The sequence below is a fragment of the Malaclemys terrapin genome, chromosome 1, assembly GCF_027887155.1.
Source record: "Malaclemys terrapin pileata isolate rMalTer1 chromosome 1, rMalTer1.hap1, whole genome shotgun sequence".
Lineage (NCBI taxonomy): Eukaryota > Metazoa > Chordata > Testudines > Emydidae > Malaclemys > Malaclemys terrapin.
Window position 1 is genome coordinate 93739519 of NC_071505.1, and position 17538 is coordinate 93757056.

The following is a 17538-nucleotide window of genomic DNA, read 5'->3' on the forward strand; positions in this document are numbered from 1 at the left end:
TTGGAACTAGGTCAGGAGAAGAGAGGATACACCGAAGTGCATTGGAATATAATGATCGTGAGGTATCAGGGTATTAATTCTGCTGCATCTCATCCAAAATATTAGCACCTGTAAAGAGAGGGGCTTCTCCACCTCTGAGAGCTGTGCTGGGCCTGGGGTCTATTTGATATGTTGTGGGCAGAAGTGTGGTGTCCTGGAGTAGGGATGCCAACCAGACCAGGTTGCATGCATGAGGGAGTTAAAAGAAGCCCACTAGTGGGGCTTGGTGGTGCAGGTTGAGCAAATTCTGTTTCCCTAAGATTTGGGAAGGGATGTGATTGTGACTCTTCCTGGGGCACACAGGCCTGTTGGCAGCAGCCTCCAATGCAGGGAGTCTTTGCCTGTGCCAGCTGGGTGTTAGTTTCCTAACACAACCAGCCTGTCAGCCACTCAGGCGCTCTCCTCTGGGCTGTTTGGGCCCTGCCTTTGCCTTGCAGGTTGACTATGAAGGCACCCCAGCCTCTAGCCTTCAAAGTGTCCTCCTGTGGTGTCCAGACCCTTATCACTGGATACCCCCAGAAATCTCAGGCTCTCCATTCCCAAGGGAAGAGTGTACCCCAGTTTAGCAGTTTTACCTTAGCTCACTGCTCCCCTATAACACACCACTCGTGTTCAATTATAGTAAAACAAGAGGACATTTATTTAAGAACAAATAGAGATTCAATAGAAACAAGTTTGTGATGGAAACAAATGGCTCCATACAAAACAATATCATGAAATGTGAAGTAGGGCCTACACTTATTCATAGTTACCTTCCCCGTCTAGTCAAGTAGATTCTCAGCCCAAAGTTCAGGCATTTGCTGCCCCCAAGGAGCTAGGATCCCGTCTTTCACAAAGCACCCCCGCTCATCAAGGTACCTCCTCAGTGAATGGGTGCAGAGTGTCTCTCTCCACCCTGTGATATCCTCAATCAGTCTTTTGTCCTTATTCACAGACAGGGCGATTCCCTCGCTGTCCTGCCATCCTTTCCACTGCCAATGCCAAGTGGTTTCAGTGTTTATACTTTGCTGGTTTTTCATTGACCTTTCTGGGTTGGTGCAAAGGGGGACAACTGAGCAATACAGGGTGACAACTTCCTCCCACTTGAATGGGCCATCACTGAGACACATCATTTCCTGGTGATTCACTTTCACTCCAAGGCCATAAGGGCGTGATTTTCTGTATAGCTACATTCTTCCTTAAACGTCCCTCGTACACACATCTCAGAATGATTATGAGTATCGATAAGTTACAAGCTTTCAGTGGAGACCTCACATGCTACCCTTTGTGGATAATAACCATGAAAGTGGTGTATTGGGTGAAGTGAGTTTGTAAGGTCTGAGACAGGAGGTGGTTGTAAAGAACAGTGAACCCTTTCCCCATTGGCACCTGTGTCACAGTGGTGAGGCACAATGAAGATGGCTGGATCACCACATGATGGTATGGGGGGGTGAGCTGTATACTGAAACCTACAATAAATAATTAAAGGAGAAGGTCACATGACCCTCATGGCTGTCACAGGGTTCCTCTCTCCTCGGTGTCTGGTTACATTCAAGGATCAAGTTCTAGCATCCTGACTGGTGAATTATTAAACCTCCTGGTGGCGTTCTCATCCCTTCACACTGGACATGTTTCTTCCTGGTGTCCTGCTGTGCCAGGTAGAGTGTGTCTCAACCCATCTAGGTCCTTGCAATTGGATTCTCGGGAGAGTTTTGAGGACAACTCGTCCTCTCCCCACCAACTTCTCGATCTCTGGGAACCCCTCACCTCCCTGCAAAAGGCTGGTGAGATGGAGCAGTCCTACAGATCCACAATCTCCATCTACAAGGTGAGCTGTTACCTCCCTGCCGGCTGTGGAGTGAAAGGGCTGTTCCCAATTGGTGAGAGACGCATGGGGTTGGGGGATCCTTCATAAAGGATTTAAAAGCACAAGAGAAAAACGGAGTGTTCTAGGGGGGAGATTAAATTAAGATTAATTAATTTATTTAATTTGCTTTGAAAATCTGTGGGCCACATCCTCAGCTGGTGTAAAGTGGTGTAGTTCCAAGGCTGTATGAATCCTGGTCTGGTGTGAGAACAGAGTGATGGCCGAAGGGGTGCGTGGTGTAATTCAGCGCAGAACCCGGCAGTGCTGGGGCTAACCTCTGGGCATTCTGGTGTATTAAGGCAGAGCACCTTTCCCAGTGAATCGCTGCTATGGGAGAGCTAGAGAGGCTCATCTGGGGGGACTGTCCCAGAAAGGAGGGAGGGAGCCAAGAGGGTAAAGCAGGAAAGAAACAGGCTGAAACTGAGCAGAATTTTGGCTGATCTTAGGAATCCTTTCCAGACAATGAGGATCTACTGGACTGTGGAATATTCTCCCAGGGAAATGGTGGAAGCCCCATTGCTTGGAACCTGTAAAGCTAGACTGATCAAAGCCCTGGAGAATACACTTGAGGAGTCATTCTGCCTTGGCAATGGAGGGGTGAATTACGTGTTACCTAATAGGAAAGGCCTGTCTCTAACACCTATATTCTGGGGGGGGCACCTGTATTGAAGGTGTCCAGGGGAGGCATGTGATAGAAATTGGCCAGAGAGCTCCCCTGTGTGTGCTCTGCATGACTGGTGTGAAAATCTGTGTATGTCTGAAGAGACACCAAGGATTAGTGAGTGCCGCTGTGTGTCCAGGCCAATTACGGTGTCTCTCCGTGAATGAACATTGTTACAGGTGTTTTTCTAGTTACAGGTGTACATCTGCCCGTGCGCACACAGCATGAGACCTGCTTATAATTGGCATCTTATAGTGAATTTTGGGGGAAGAAAAAAACCCTTTCAACAGCAGAGAGTTCCAGTGAATGTAGACAAGTGTTAAAACTCTCAGGCGAATCAAACATGCCCAGACACTAGTTTCTCTGACCGCAAGTTCAGGGTAGATTAGTGGCTGTGCAGCTCCTTGTCTGAGTGACCAGACCGATCTGACTGGTCTCCGATGTACAGATCAAATTATACAATGCACCTTTTTGGTAAAGACGCTGCCCGGATCGGAGCTCTTTCTAAAAGAATCCTGCGCACAACCATGCCCAGCTGGGCTGGAGTGTGCAAGTGAGGGCGCTTCCTTTCTGTGCTGGGCTCATCTCCTTAATTTTGTGCAGTGCTTAGATCCCACGTCCGAATTTCCAGACTGCTGCCCCTGTATGGTGTGTAATAAGGGGTGCTGGGCACACTGCCCACCTTCAGTTAATACAGTAAATAGACGTACGAGGCTGGGCTAAGACTGCACCATGCCTTGACTCTATCGTCCTATGGGGCCCTGATGCTCATGACATGGTTGCCAGGAAGTGATGCCCACCCCTGAGGGTGGAAAGAAACCTACTAGGTTCTGGGTGCGGGTAGTAGCACTTGGGGAAGTTCAGAGGGAAGGGTGATCTCCTGATCACCTGACTCTGATGTTTACTTTCTGCTGGAAGAGAAGATGCAAGAACGGGACCTCCCTAGTGAGAAGGGTGCCTGAGCCTGAAACCAGAGACTGGTAGGATGGGTAGGCCGCAGCTCTGTCGGATGAATCACATAAGGGAGGGCACAGGCCTGGGCACAGGCCCCGGGGTATGGAGCAGGATCGCATTAACCTGTTGTGTTCTTTCACCCCTCTCCCCAACTTGGATGGATGATAGAGCATCTTGGAGCAGTTTAACCCTGCCCTGGAGAACCTGGTCTACCTGGGCAATAACTACTTACGTGCTTTCCATGGTGAGTGCTGTCTCGACTCCCGCCTGTGCTTAGTTGGGGAACAGCTTGGATTGTGTCCATGGGCATCACCCTCAATTGGCAGGTGGGGAATGTCAGTCTGTGCTCCTGGGGCTGTTCTGAGCTTGTGGGTAGGCAGGAGAATAGTTGATGAGGACAGGAGGTGGCAAAGAAGGGAAGAGTTGAAGAAAAGGGGCAGAGGGCAAGGATGGAGCACGGTTATTTAGGGAAGCTTTAATCCAGCTGCCCTCTCTCCTTGTGTTTCTGTAGCACTGTCTGAGGCGGCTGAAGTCTATTTCAAGGCAATACAGAAGATTGGGGAGCAAGCCCTGCAGAGCTCCACCTCGCAAATGCTGGGTAAGTTTCTCCCACTGACTGTCTCTGGGAGGTGGATCAATTTGAAATGTTGACCTCCTCTCCAGCCCAGCCCATCCCTGCCCTGCCCCAGTGCTCCCATCGCACCAAGAGGCATGAGGAATGAAGGACCGCACTGGGAAAGGAGCCTGCGTCTCCTGCATGACAACGCCCGTCGCTAATCCCCAGATGCGCTAGGCCTGGTCTGTGCAGCACTTCCAGCCCCCACTGATCCCAAGGCCTGAAAGCCAGGCTTCGTACGTGGCTTTGCAGAGCACTAACCCCCGCAGGGCACTAGGCCCAGCCTCCCCGTGTCCCACCCGCTTCAGAGACGGAAGCCCGGGCCTCCTGCTGTACATGATAGAGCAGAGCATGGAGCCCTGGGGATCGTACAGCCAGGGGCTTTGCCACAGAATCCAGCCCTGGCTGCAGAATTCTGATCCAAGTGTCCCGGTTTTCATTTCACACAAACGATGTTCCGGGTCGTCACGGCGGTGAGGGAAACTCTGAATACATGAACCAACCATAACGGACGCTGTGCTGCCTTCATGAGTCTGCAGCCAGCCTGAAGCGAGAACTCAGAGAGACAGGAGGCAGCCCCCATTCACCTATGTGGGTTAGCTCTGAAACCTAAAAATGGCAATTTAACTATTTCACTGCTGATCATGTTAGGAAAAAGATCCAGCTAACGTGCTTATCTCCCAGTCCCCAACTGCCTCCCAGGCCTTCCTCAGATCTCCAGTCGCTTCCTACTCAGCAGCCCGTCACTCTCACTACCCCGATCCATCGCAACTTATTCATACAAAAATCTGTGGCACATCTCAAACAGAAACATGGGGACAATGTAAACGAAATGGAATGTAATATCAAAATAAGCCACATAGTGGCGAGCGCCACTAAGTGCGCAGGCGTATTTAATTCTGCATTCTTTGCAAACGGGATATTTAATGTAGATAAAGCTGTCACCAAATTTTTGGCCTGCTGCCGCAGTGTCGTGCAGAATCCAGGGTCCTTGGGGCAGACAGTCGATGTGACTTGCTGTGAAGTACACAACGGCTTGCCCTGGGGCACATATCCCAGCCTTCCAACCCCTTGCTAACTCCACTATGCAAGAGACTGGAAGACCGGGAGCTGGTACCACAGTTTCCCATGGTGCGCTAAGCCACTGGTTATAACGTGCATATTCTGATGGTAATCAGTGAAATTATAGAAAGGGATTGAGCAGCTGTTATAGAATGAAGCGGATTGGCTGAAACCCTCTCCTCACACCTTGGACCCAGCCCCAGCAGACAGCTAATGCATAGCGATAGTAGTTGGACTTTTGCACCAAGATAACGCTGTGCCGGTCATGTAACAGTGGTGATTAGTGCTAATGACCCCTTTGTTTTAACTCTCTGGGAGAGAATGATACATGCAAGGAGGAAGGTCTGACTATGATACTTTGATCTCTTTTCTTGAAGGTCAAATCTTGATGCAGATGTCTGACACTCACAGGCATATGAACTCTGACCTGGAAGTAGTGGTGAGTATCTTGCCGTGGCCCATCTGTACTGGGAGCAGCCCTTAGCTGTATGCTGGCCTAATGGAGCTGTGTTTTATGGAGCTGCAGTGGCTAGATGCCATCTGTTGTTTCCATACCAAGAGTTTGGGGTGGGTTGCTCCCAGTTTGTGGTGAGCAGAACTGGGGGAGGGGTTAGGGTTGCCAACTTTCTACATGCACAAAACTGAACACTCTTGCCCTGCCCCTCCTTTGAGGCCCTGCCCCTTTTCTGAGCGCCTCCCCCCCCCCCCCCCGTCGCTCACTGTCCCCACCCTCACTCGCTCATTTTCACCGGGCTGGGGCAGGGGGTTGGGTGGGGCTGTGAGGGCTCTGGCTGAGGGTGTGGGGCCGGGTATGAGGGATTTGAGGTGTAGGAGGGGGCTCCAGGCTGGGACCGAGGGGTTTGGAGGGTGTGACGGTGATCAGGGCTGGGGTTGGGGCAGCGGGTTGGGGGGTGAGGGCTCTGGCTGAGGGTGAAGACTCTGGGGTGGGGCTGGGGATGAGGTGTTTGGGGTGCAGGAGGGTTTTCTGGACTGGGATTGAGGGGTTTGGAGGACGGAAGTGAGCTCCAGGCTGGGGCACGGGGTTGGGGTGTGGGAGGGGGTGCAGGCTTCGGCTAGGAGTGTGGGCTCTGGGTTGGGGTTGTGGATGAGAGGTTTGGGGGGCAGGAGGAGGATCAGGGCTGGGGCAGGGGGTTGGGACACGGGAGGGGATCAGGTGCAGGCTCTGGGTGGCACTTACCTCAAGCAGCTCCCAGAAGCAGCATCATGTCCCCTCTCCAGCTCCTACGTGGAGGTGCAGCCAGGCAGCTCTGCGTGCTGCCCTGTCCGCAAGTGCCGTTCCCATTGGCTGTGGTTCCCAGACAATGGGAGCTGCAGAGCTGGCGCACAGGAGCTGGATGGGAGAAATGCCGCTGCTTCCGGGAGCCGCGTGGAGCCACAGCAGGTAGGGAGCCTGCCTTAGCCTCCCTGCGCTGCCGACCAGACTTTTAACAGCCCGGTCAGCGGTGCTGACCAGAGCTGCCAGGGTCCCTTTTCAACCGGGCGTGCTGGTCGTAAACCGGACACCTGGCAACCCTAGGAGGGGGATGTAATCTAAGCAGCATCCAGTTCTGACGTGCCAATATTTCCATCTCTCCCCCGCCCCCGGTTGTGCTGTTGGGGGTGGGGGTAGAGAAGGGGAGGACTAGTGAAAAATGAGGATGTTAACCCTTGCCCGGCTGTGCGGTTGTTATTGATATGACAGCAGTGTCTAGAGGTCCCAACCGACATGGAGAGACAGCCTTCGCCCCAGAGAGCTTTCCGTCTGATTAGATAAGACAAAGGGTGGGAGGAAAAGCAGTATCGGCTCTGTCTGCAGATGCCTGGCCAAGCGTGTCCATCAGGAGTCAGGACTGGGGTGGGGGTTCTCCTGGGCACTCCCTAATTTCCCGTTTCGGGTCCCCTCGCCTCCCAGCTGTCAGCAGTGCCCAGTAATACCAGCTGCTAGGGGCGGTTTCTAACGACTTCTCTGCCTCGTCTAGGCTCAGACGTTCCACGGAGACCTGCTGCAGCACATGGAGAAAAACACCAAGCTGGACATGCAGTTCATCAACGTGAGCCGCAGCCCTTCCCTGTCCCTCCTGAGCTCTTTGCAGGCTTCCCTCTCCCCAACCCCTAAGCAGGGTGCTGGACTTCTCTCCCCACACCCTCGCTGCGCCCCTCCCTCCTTTGAGTCCCTTAGCGCAGCTCAGGCTTTCACCCTCTTGCTGGTTATATCATTGTTTCATCCCTGAGGCGTTTCCAAGGATATTCCAGGCTTTCCCTGGAGCAGGGGTTGGGAAGGGTCTCTCAGCAACTGGAGAAAAAGAGACTTTCCTTCTGCCTAGCTGCCATGTCCTCATGGGCTGACTTGGCCAGCTCTCCTTTGTGGTAGCTAGGATTCATTGGGCTCCTAAGTCCCATTTTCAAAAGGGATTTAGGCCCATTGACTTTCAATGAGATTTAGGCTCCTAAGTCCCCTCTGTGCTTTAGAAAACGTTCCTTATAGTCTCTGGTCTCCTTCTGTGCTCCCGGCAGGACAGCCATCAGCGGTATGAACTGGAGTACCGGCACAGGGCTGCCAACCTGGAGAAGTGCATGTCGGAGCTGTGGAGGATGGAGAGGACTCGAGACAAAAACGTCTGGGAAATGAAGGTGGGAAATGAAGTGGAGGCAAGGATGGCCCTGAGACGCGGGAGAGTCTGGAATGAGGAGAGTGGTCATTGCAAGCTGATGCTGATGATGCCTCCAGAGCCCAAGATAGTTTATAGCTTGTCTCTCCCATAGTAAGAACACAAGGGGGTGTTCCCTGGATTGCAAAAGGCAGCAAGTTGACACACAGATAGGAGACATACTTTTCCACACAGGGTACTGTTAATCTGTGGAACTCCCTCCTGCAGGATGTTTCTGAGGCAAACTGTTTGGAAAGACTAAAATAAGATTAGGGGCCAGATCCCTATAAATGTTGTGTGCTGCTTCAGCATAGCAAAGGGGTTATAAAGGCTGATGACCCAACCAGCTGAGGGAAACCCTGGGTTTATTCCCCCAAATACTGCTCTGTGCAGACCTAGGGTGCTGCATTGACATCAATCCCTTCTCCTCTTGTCCACCCAGGAGAACGTGAGGCGCTTGCAATCGGAAATGCAGGCATTTGTGTCTGAGAGCCAGAGGGCTGCAGAGCTGGAGGAGAAGCGTCGCTACCGCTTCCTGGCTGAAAAGCACCAGCTGCTCTCCAGCACCTTCCTCCAGGTCTACAGCAGGGTAAGGAGGGGGTATGACCTGAGGTTGGGGGGAGGAACATAGCCATAGCTACTTAGTCCTGCCCTGAGTGTAAGGGACTGGACTGGAAGACCTCTTGAGGTCCCTTCCAGTCCTACGTTTCAATGATTCTATGTGGGGATGTGTACCTTACAATCCTTGACTCAGAAAAATTTCTTACCTAAAGCAGCTTTTCCGCATCACCTACCCACATGGTGGGGGATCCACCGTTTGAAGATACAGAGAGCACTGCATCTTTGTCCACTAAGTGATGGTTCATAAGGGGCCCTTTTGCTTCTCTTTATACCCCTCAACGTTCATTTTCTTTTTCTTAAGAGTTAGGACTACCCGCTGGGGTTCAGACTGTGGTATCCTGCAGCATGCCGATGACAAGCTCTTTCCTCATCCTCCTGATAACTGGTGTTTACCTCAGAGACAAATTGTCTCTGGCATCATCATGCTCAATTGACATCACAGACCCAGGCAAGCAGGCAAATCAACATTCCTTTGTCTAGGACAAACATGTTTATGAGGCCTGCCTCCAGAACATGTTTCTGACACACGTACATAGCTCTTTACATACCGCCCATCACTCGATGATATTCGTGACCGGTGTGTCACCAGCTTTCAGCTGATGCTTCACACAACACTCGTCACAGATAAATACGGTGATGGCAATGAGTTAGGGATAGTGAGTGTGTCAGGCCTGATGGGAGTTACAGAACAGTTGGCCCTCTGCCAATCAGCATTGAGGGGCTCGTAGAGTGGCCAGGGTGTCTCACCTGCCTCATCCTGCTGGTGGCAATGAGGACAGTGCACTTGGGTACAGGTTGTAGCTTGTTTTGGATCCCCACTCTTTAATTCCCCCTTTCCCCCGCACAGCTGGTCTGCTCCCATTTTCCTCCGATCTCTCCCGTCTCTCTCTCTCCCCAGGCCTGGGGCATCATCCAGAGCAAGGTGCCAAAGTGGAAGGAGCAATTGGAGGCCAGCCGCAATCCAAGCAGCAGACACTCCCCGAGCCTGTTCAGTGCCTCCCATGGCCAGGGGTATCCGTCAGGCCGCCTGACCCCCAGCCACCTCGATATGGTGAGAAAAATGCCAACAAATGATCTCTCCAGTAACAGGGGGGTGCCTGGGATGGCCTCTCCCAGGGCAGAGATCCCAGAACAGAGGGTCAGCCCAGCTTTTTCCCAGGGTCTGTTATTTTTTTGGGGTGGGAGGCAATCCCATGTGTATCCCATTAATCTGTACCTCCAGGGCCTCACCTGATTGTCCTCCCTTGGTGGCATTAGCTATCCAAGACGAGGTGTGGGGGGTGGGCGGGGAGAGGTTGTGTGTGTGTAGGAGTGTTGGGGGTGGGGAGGGATACACTCCTTTAGGGACCAGGCTTCTGTCGAAGAGGAATCTCCTCTGTGGTGCTCACGCTCACCTTCATTTCCTTCCAACAGCCTCAGAGGCCTCTGGGAGATTTTGGCTCAGCCATGACTGGACGTAATTCAAGCCCCTTCCTCCAGGAGCCTGCAGAACTTCTTAGACCCTCTCCTCAGCCAGAACCAACCAGGAGAGGCCTGCAGAAGACTTCATCTGCTGGTAAGACTGGGTAGATGGGGGCAGTGGTGTGGGGCTAGTTGTACCTTATGTGAGCAGGTACAGGCTGGATTTGGGAGGGACAAAGCTGCCCATAATGCATTTGTTCCAGGGTGCACTTGGGCACCTGTTCTATGTAAGGGCGAGAGGGCAGGGTACATGGAGGGTGGGGGTGAAGCCCACGAGTGAATGAACAGGGACCCAAACAGGCAGGGTCAGGGCTCCATTAGGGAAGCTGTGTGAGTGGGATAGGGAAGCCCAGGTCTGAATGGACAATGGAGGCGTCTCACTCCATCAGCGGTGGGTCCCTCTCAGCCAGGCTGGGGTCTTGCAGGGGGAGTCTAAGGTTGAAAGAAGCCCTCTGAAACCCCTCACGCCTTGGCTGCTCCTGGCAGGCTCGCTCTCTGCCGGCCAGCGCTCGCGCTCCAGCTCCTTCGGGGAGCGGGCAGGAGGAGACGCAGGAGGAGGCGGCAGCGTGTTGAGAGTCCAGGCAATCGTGCCCCACTCTGCTGGCGCCAACCGCACCTTGCTAGGGTTCAACTTCGGGGACGTCATCACGGTGCTGATCCCAGAGGCGCAGAACGGCTGGCTGTACGGCAAGCTAGAGGGATCATCCACGTAAGTGCGCTCAGCCTGTCTCCGTGGTGCTGGGCTGGAGGGGGGATCTTGGCGAAGGCAGAAGCCAGCTGTGAAGAGCTGGGCTCCAAGGGTTAATGCCCTGCCCTCAAGCCTTCCTGCTTAAAAAAGCAATGCCAGTCTCAGTCTAGCCGAGGGCTTTCTCACTGACACGGGCAGTAGCTACTGCTATGGCACAGTGCTTGACAGTTACCGAAAGGCACAACTGGTGCCATCCCTGGCCTGGTATCCGATATGGGGCATAGGTTACTGGCAACGTGGGGCGGGGTGTGGGTTGGAATTTGTGGGGTGCCTGCTTGCCATATAGTTCTTACCCAGATGCTGCCTTTCTATTTGAGGTTCATTAGTCCCAGCTGTGTCTACCTTTGGAGCAGGGGAGTTTCCAGGAGAGAGTCCCAGGGGATTCTCCAAAACTGTCCTCGCTTTCTGGGGTCGGCCTTGTCTCTGTCCAAAAAAGTGTCCAATATGAGCCCACTCCCAGCGGTGCCGGGGGAGCTCTCCCAGGAAAACCCAGGTGCTGGTGGCTTAGTAAATGGTGCTCTTTCCTCTAAGTTGTCCCTGAACAAAGGCCCTGACCTGGTGCTAGGGGAGGTCCACGTGCTGCTGGAAGTGCTGTTCTTTCAGCTCAGACACAAGGCAAAGGGCTCGGTGACTGGTGGCCATTTTAAGATCCCATCACGGCCCTCCATGCAATGAGCGTGTTCACCCCAGTGCCCTGGCCAGACTCCACCACGGGTAACGGAAAGCTAAGAAACGTGTTGCTGCAAAGGCTCATTGTCCCCTCTGTCTCCGGGGCCTTAGGAGCGGCTGGTTCCCAGAAGCTTTCATAAAGCCCCTGAGGGGAGTAAGAGACCCGGAGGAACCACCCACCAGGTAATGGGAGCTGCTGAAGTGCATGTTCGTACGTCATTCACGCAAGCGTGTGCCTGGGTGACGCAATGTCCTGCGTAGAGCTGCCCATCGAGGCTACGGCTCTTGGGCATGCTCAAGAACTTGTCTGAGGGCCATTGGCACTCTTGGACGTGGCTTTTCTCAATGAAACTGTGACACGTTGCTCCCATTGTGGCACAATATTTCCAGGGGCCTTTAAATCTCTAGTTAGGTAAATCCTAGGGGTACATATTCCCTGTGTCAGTGGTTCTCAAACTTTCGTACTGGTGACCCCTTTCACACAGCAAGCCTCTGAGTTCGACCCCCCTTATCAATTAAACACACAATTTTATATATTTAACACCATTATAAAAGCTGAAGGAAAAGCGGGGTTTGGGGCGGAGGCTAACAGCTCGTGACCCCCCACCCCATGTAATAACCTCGTGACCTCCTGAGGGGTCCCGACCCCCAGTTTGAGAACCCCTGCCCTATGGCAATCTCTTGGAAGGGATTCCCAGGGGACACGATCCCAGACCACATGTGCTGTATGGAGAGATTCCAGAGCACTCTTCCCCAGAGCTGGATTCTGGCCTTTTCTTCTTCCTTTTCTTCTTGGAATCTCTCCTTTCCCCTCTTGCTCAGGTCCTTCCCGCTGCGGAGCAGTCACAGCATGGATGGCCTGGATTGCCCCAGTGTCCCGTCAGCAGGAAATTACCGACACAATGCTGCCCTGCCTCAGGCACCAAGCCCTTCTCCAGCCTCACTTGGTGCTGGCAGCCGCCGGAGCAGCTTGGCTAGCGCTGCCGCTTCTTCAGATTCCAAGGTGAGTGGGCACAGTGCTATTCTAACCTGAGCTAAGGCAGTGAGAGGGGATCTGTGGGCTAGGGTGTGTCCCTCAACCAACACTGACCTTCGCTTTCATGTCCTTTCTAATTGAGGATAGTTAACAGGTTACCAAGGGAGGTTGTGGAATCTCTGTCACTGGAGGTTTTTAAGAACAGGCTGGACAAACACCTGTCAGGGATGGTCTAGATTTAGTCGGTGTCTCAGCGCAGGGAGCTGGACTTGGTTACCTCTCAAGGTCCCTTCCAGCCCTACATTTCTGTGATGCCATGATACACACCCGCTCCAACCAGGCTTAGTAGGAAGGGAAGGGTCATCCTGACCTCACTGCATCACAGCTTTCATCCATCTCGCCCATGCTTCTGGGCCTTTTTAGTGCTGCTCCTGGCCATCCATGAATCCACCCTAGCTGATCTCAGCTACTCTGCTGGGCACGGGCTACTTTACAGCTGCTCCCCTCCATCCCTTTGAACCTCTCTGCAGGATGAAGTCCTCTTCAGCACAGCTCCTGTCCATCCATCCCTAGCAAACTCCGTGCCGTATCCTGTGGGAGAGCCCTGGCCCCTGTGCTCCTCTCACTTCTTCCCTTTATTACCCAGCAGGGGCCCTTCAGTTTACTCCTCTTCTCCATGACATCCCAGCCTGATTTCTGGTGGCTCCGAGGCAGCAGCTCTTTCTGCTAAAAGTAGGACCATGAGTGATGGAGCTAGGCTGGGGACCAGCTGACAGAGATGCCATCCTTCTTTCCTTGAAAGGGCTAGGGATAGCTCTTTTGGGTGCCTCTTCTAAAGGCAGCTGAGGATGGGGAAGGGTGAATAAAAGCCTGGGAGCAGAGGGCCTGCATTCAGGTCTCAGCAAGGTGGGGAATAGAATACAGAGGCTTTAACTTGAGCTCTTAGGTTCCAATTTGGACCCAGAATGGGGTAAGAAGGCAGGGTGAAGGGCAGAAGTGTGTTTGGATGCCACAGGGGATTGGGGGATGGGATACGGAGTCTGTCCTCTCTAGGTGATTGGTTCCAGTCCCAGGCTGGAGGGATCTGGATGGTTCAAGGGATTGAGAAATGGAATATGTAGCTTTTCACCTCTGGGTCTGTGGTTCTGGTGAAGCCCCAGTCTGCCTGGCTCAGGGGACTGGGATGGGGACATGTAACCTACCCCCTAAAAGTCACTGGTTCCAATCCAGCCCCAGCCTGGGAAACTGGACACCTCAGGGGATTGAGGAGTGGGAGCTTTTCTCCTCTGGCTCTGACCCAGCCGTAGGTCAGCAGTCAATGAAAGTCATTCCCAGCTGATGGCTGTGGAGCGAGCTGTGTGAAATGAGTTGGGGTCTTAATCCAGTACCTAGTGGGGCAGATATTTGCATCACAAGCCCCAGCATCACCAGTTATCACTCCCTTTGGAGGCTCGGCAGATACCAGGAAGAAATGGGCTGTAGCAACTGAACTCTTCTTTCCTCCCAGGGTTGGTCCCTCCAGGGCAGCCCAGAGGCGCAATTTGGGGCTGTGTATGTTGGGATCTTGTGTAAAGCTGTATCTGTATGTTATATGAGTAGGGGCCTACCAAATTCATGGTCCGTTTTGGTCAATTTCACAGTCATAGGATTTTAAAAATCGTAAATTTCATGATTTCAGCTATTTACATCTGAAATGTCAGGTGTTGTAATTGTAGGGGTCCTGATCCAAAAAGGAGTTGTGGGGGGTCACAAGTTATTGGGTGGGGGTGGTACTGCTACTCCAACCAGGGCCGGCGCTTCCACTAGGCGACCCTAGGTGGTAGCCTAGGGCGGCAGGATTTGGGGGGCGGCATTTTGCCGTCCTCGGCGGCAATTCAGCAGTGCGGGGTCCTTCCGTTCTGCGTCTTCTGGGCACTTTGGCGGCAGGTCCTTCACTCGCTCCAGGACCCGCCGCCGAAGCGCCCTGAAGACACGGCACAGAAGGACCCCCGCCGCCGAATGCTCTGAGATGGAGCGCTGCCGCCTAGGGCGGCAAAAACCCTGGCGCCGCTCCTGACTCCTACTTCTCTGCTGCTGCTGGCAGTGGCACTGCCTTCAGAGCTGGGCAGCTGGAGAGCGGAGGCTGCTGACCAGGAGCCCAGCTCTGAAGGCAGAGCCGCCACCAGCAGCAGCGCAGAAGTAAGAATGGCCTGGTATGGTATTGCCACCCTTACTTCTGTGCTGCTGCCTTCAGAGCTGGGCCCTCAGTCAGCAGCCGCCATTCTCTGGTGCCCAGCTCTGAAGGCAGCAGCGCAGAGGGAAGGGTGGCATGCTATGGTGTTGCCACTCTTACTTCTGTGCTGCTGTTGGCAGGGTGCTGCCTTCAGAGTTGGGCTTCCAGCCAACAGCGCTGCTCTCCGGCCGCCCAGCTCCGAAGGCAGCACAGAAGTAAGAGTGGCAATGTCAGGACCCCCAATTTGAGAAACTCTGGTCTCCCCTGTGACATCTGTATAGTACAGGGTAAAAGCACATAAAAGACCAGATTTCACGGAGGGGAGACCATATTTCACAGTCCGTGACACGTTTTTCACGGCTGTGAATTTAGTTAGGGCCCTATATATGAGGCTGTAGGAAGCATGGAGGGGTCGGGAGGTGGTATCCCAGGCCCTCCTGTGATCAGAGGGGGCATCTCTGGCCATGCTGGCCTGTGAATTCTAGTGCCAGTTTTGTTTGTTTGCTCTTTGCTGTGCTCTGCAGATCCTAAACTCCCATGATCAGAAATGCACCCTCCTCCCTGAGAAAGAGAGGGGAGCCTGGGGGTGGGGGGAAGGACAAAATTCCTTCTTCCCCCTGCACAGAAAGGGGGATATTTGTTCTCTGCAATTCTGCTTTGGTGGGATTTTTCAAAAGCACCTAAGGTATTTAGGAGCCCAAGTCCAATTAATGGGCATTGGAGAATGGGATATGGAGTCTATCATCCCGTTAGTGGGACTTGGGATCTTTAATTGTTTAGGTGCTTTTGAAAGTCCCACTGCGTGTGTGTTTGTGTGTGTGTCTTTCCCTCCTCCTCTCTTTGTGCCTCTCTCTAACCTGCACAAGGTGCTTACTCTCAGCTTTTGACCCTTTGTCTCGTTCCGTTGCAGAAGTCAGCTGTGCAGGAGCAGCCCCCAGAGCTCTTCCCCCGGTAAGTGAAGTCTGGGATCACTGGTGGTTTTATTTTATTGTTTGGAAAGTCCTGGAGAACTGGGGAGGTGCCTGGAGAAAAGCAAGTGTGGTACCAGTCTTCCAAAAAAGGAAGGAAGGGTGAGCGTGACAAGTACTGCCCTGTCGACTGACTCCTATCGCTGTTAAAATAATAGAACAGTGAATGAGAGGAGGGTAAAAACACTCTCTAGCAAGGCCCCCAGGCCCCTCTCTGGCCTCTCCTAGAGGAACCAGAGTAAGAGCTCCCAGGTTGAGGAGATGATGAATTGGGTCCCTCAGAATTGCCCATTTGGAAGGGTCCAAAGGGAGGGTGTAACTAAGAGCAAATTAGGACAGGAAAGTCAGGCCAGTGAGAGCTGCTGGACTGTCAGTTAGTTTCCCAAGGGAAGCGGTATGGAAGCCCCATCAGGAGGGGGACACAAACTATTCTGGACAGGTACTAGCAAATGTACCATAATGAGCAAGCTGCAGCTGCACCAGCCCCAGGGAGATCTGACAGGCTTTCGCCATCTCCTCTCCATCCTCTGAACCTTTCAGAGAATACAAAGTGGGGCGAGCTCTCTAGTGGGGGATGGGATGGGCGACTGGCAGGGCAGGAGGCGACTCTCGGAAACGCTGTCCAATGGTCAAGGTGGATTGAAACAGCAGGGGGGGCTCTTGCTGCCCCAGCCAAAGGGCAGGGGGAGAGGAGGAGCCGCATGCCCAAGCCACCTCCCTGTTCTCTTTTATTTGAACCCTTGCCACCGCCCCCCTCCTCCCACAACAACTCCTCCTTCACTGACTAACTGCTCATCTTGTGAACGGTGCCAAGGGTAGGGGGGAATGGCCATGCCAGAGTGGAGGAGGGGTTCCTGTCCAGGGAGAGGCTGGGGAGTGGCTCTACCAGGAGGGAGTGAAGAGGAGGATCCCTCCCAGGGAGAGGGAGGGAATGGCCCTGTCAGGAGGAGGTGAGGGGAGGCAGTCCCATGCAGGGAGGGAAGGGGAGTGGCCCTGTCAGGGGGCATGAGGAGGAGGGTTACCAGGAGAGAGTACGCAGATGTATTATAATTAACTGCATTGATAACTTGCACCTGGTGGCCCCCATCCGAATGAGACCGTTTCCCGCTCTCAGCAGGGAAGCTTTCTACTGTCCCTGCAGCGCGTCCCCACAACATTCTCTGTGACGGGGCCTCTGCCAGGGCCCTATGGCCGGGCGGTGCTGAAACAGCCTTCCTGAGCCTTTAGTTCTCCTCTTGCCTTTCTCCTTCCAGCGGCACCAACCCGTTTGCCACGGTAAAGCTGCGCCCCACCGTCACCAACGACCGGTCAGCACCCATCATCCGGTGAAAGGGGGCCGTGGAGAGCAGCGGATTCTGGGGGGTTGACAGCAGCACAGGTGGTAGAAACGCATAGTCCTTTCCCATTCCTGGGCCACTGTGATCTTGGGTTGGCGCTAACCTAGTGCACTTTCTCAGGGCGCGCCTCAGTCTTACTCCCTGTATCTGGCGCACTCCAGCAGTAAATAGATTCCCTGGTTTTCTTTGGCATTCTCTTTGGATTGACGTGTGTGATGCTGGTCACGCTGAGTGGAAGGTGTCCCCAGGATACTGGTGCTGGTAGCATGGGCAGGGAGTTGCTTATACCTAAGCACTGGGAGCTGGAGGAGGGCCCATCTCTCATTGGTCTGTGCACCTGCACTGCATGGGGAGATATTGACAGGGGAAAAGGAGAACCCTACCCAGCCCCTACTCTCTGTTGTAAAGCCAGTGACGGTTATTTGGCCACTGAGCAGATTCCTGACCTACGTTTGGGGTTAGGTCCCTGCATGATGGATCAGACAGTAACTGCAAGGCAGGGGTCTTCTCCTCTCAGCTCCTCGCCCCAGGGCCTTGGGCAACTGGCCACTGAGTTTCAAAGAGCTTTGTGGGGAGGATGCCTGCCCGTTCGCAGTGCCTTCTCCTCCACCCTTTCGTTTGGTAGCCCCAGGGTTGGATTAAGATGGGAGGGGAAACCCAGCTGCGCAGCCTTGTGTTTGATTCTGTACATAATAACAATAATATATTTTTAAAATAAAA

General features: G+C 53.5%; 1 protein-coding gene across 1 annotated transcript; it reads left to right on the plus strand.

Annotated features, from left to right (window-relative positions):
- The first annotated feature begins 3634 nt into the window (after positions 1-3634).
- Positions 3635-17538, plus strand: BAIAP2L2 (BAR/IMD domain containing adaptor protein 2 like 2). Its single transcript, XM_054016243.1, has 13 exons — positions 3635-3744; positions 4012-4098; positions 5556-5617; positions 7158-7229; positions 7693-7809; positions 8269-8415; positions 9346-9498; positions 9861-10002; positions 10395-10617; positions 11437-11508; positions 12148-12328; positions 15424-15464; positions 16735-17538. Exons 2-13 carry the CDS (start codon positions 4092-4094, stop codon positions 16808-16810), a joined length of 1293 nt encoding a protein of 430 aa, XP_053872218.1. The 5' UTR covers positions 3635-3744; positions 4012-4091; the 3' UTR covers positions 16811-17538.

Excerpts from the sequence above, each read along its gene's own strand:
- BAIAP2L2 (XM_054016243.1), top strand. Across the intron at positions 7,810-8,268 it reads AAAACGTCTGGGAAATGAAG|GAGAACGTGAGGCGCTTGCA; the intron begins GTGGGAAATGAA and ends TTGTCCACCCAG. Across the intron at positions 10,003-10,394 it reads GCAGAAGACTTCATCTGCTG|GCTCGCTCTCTGCCGGCCAG; the intron begins GTAAGACTGGGT and ends TGCTCCTGGCAG.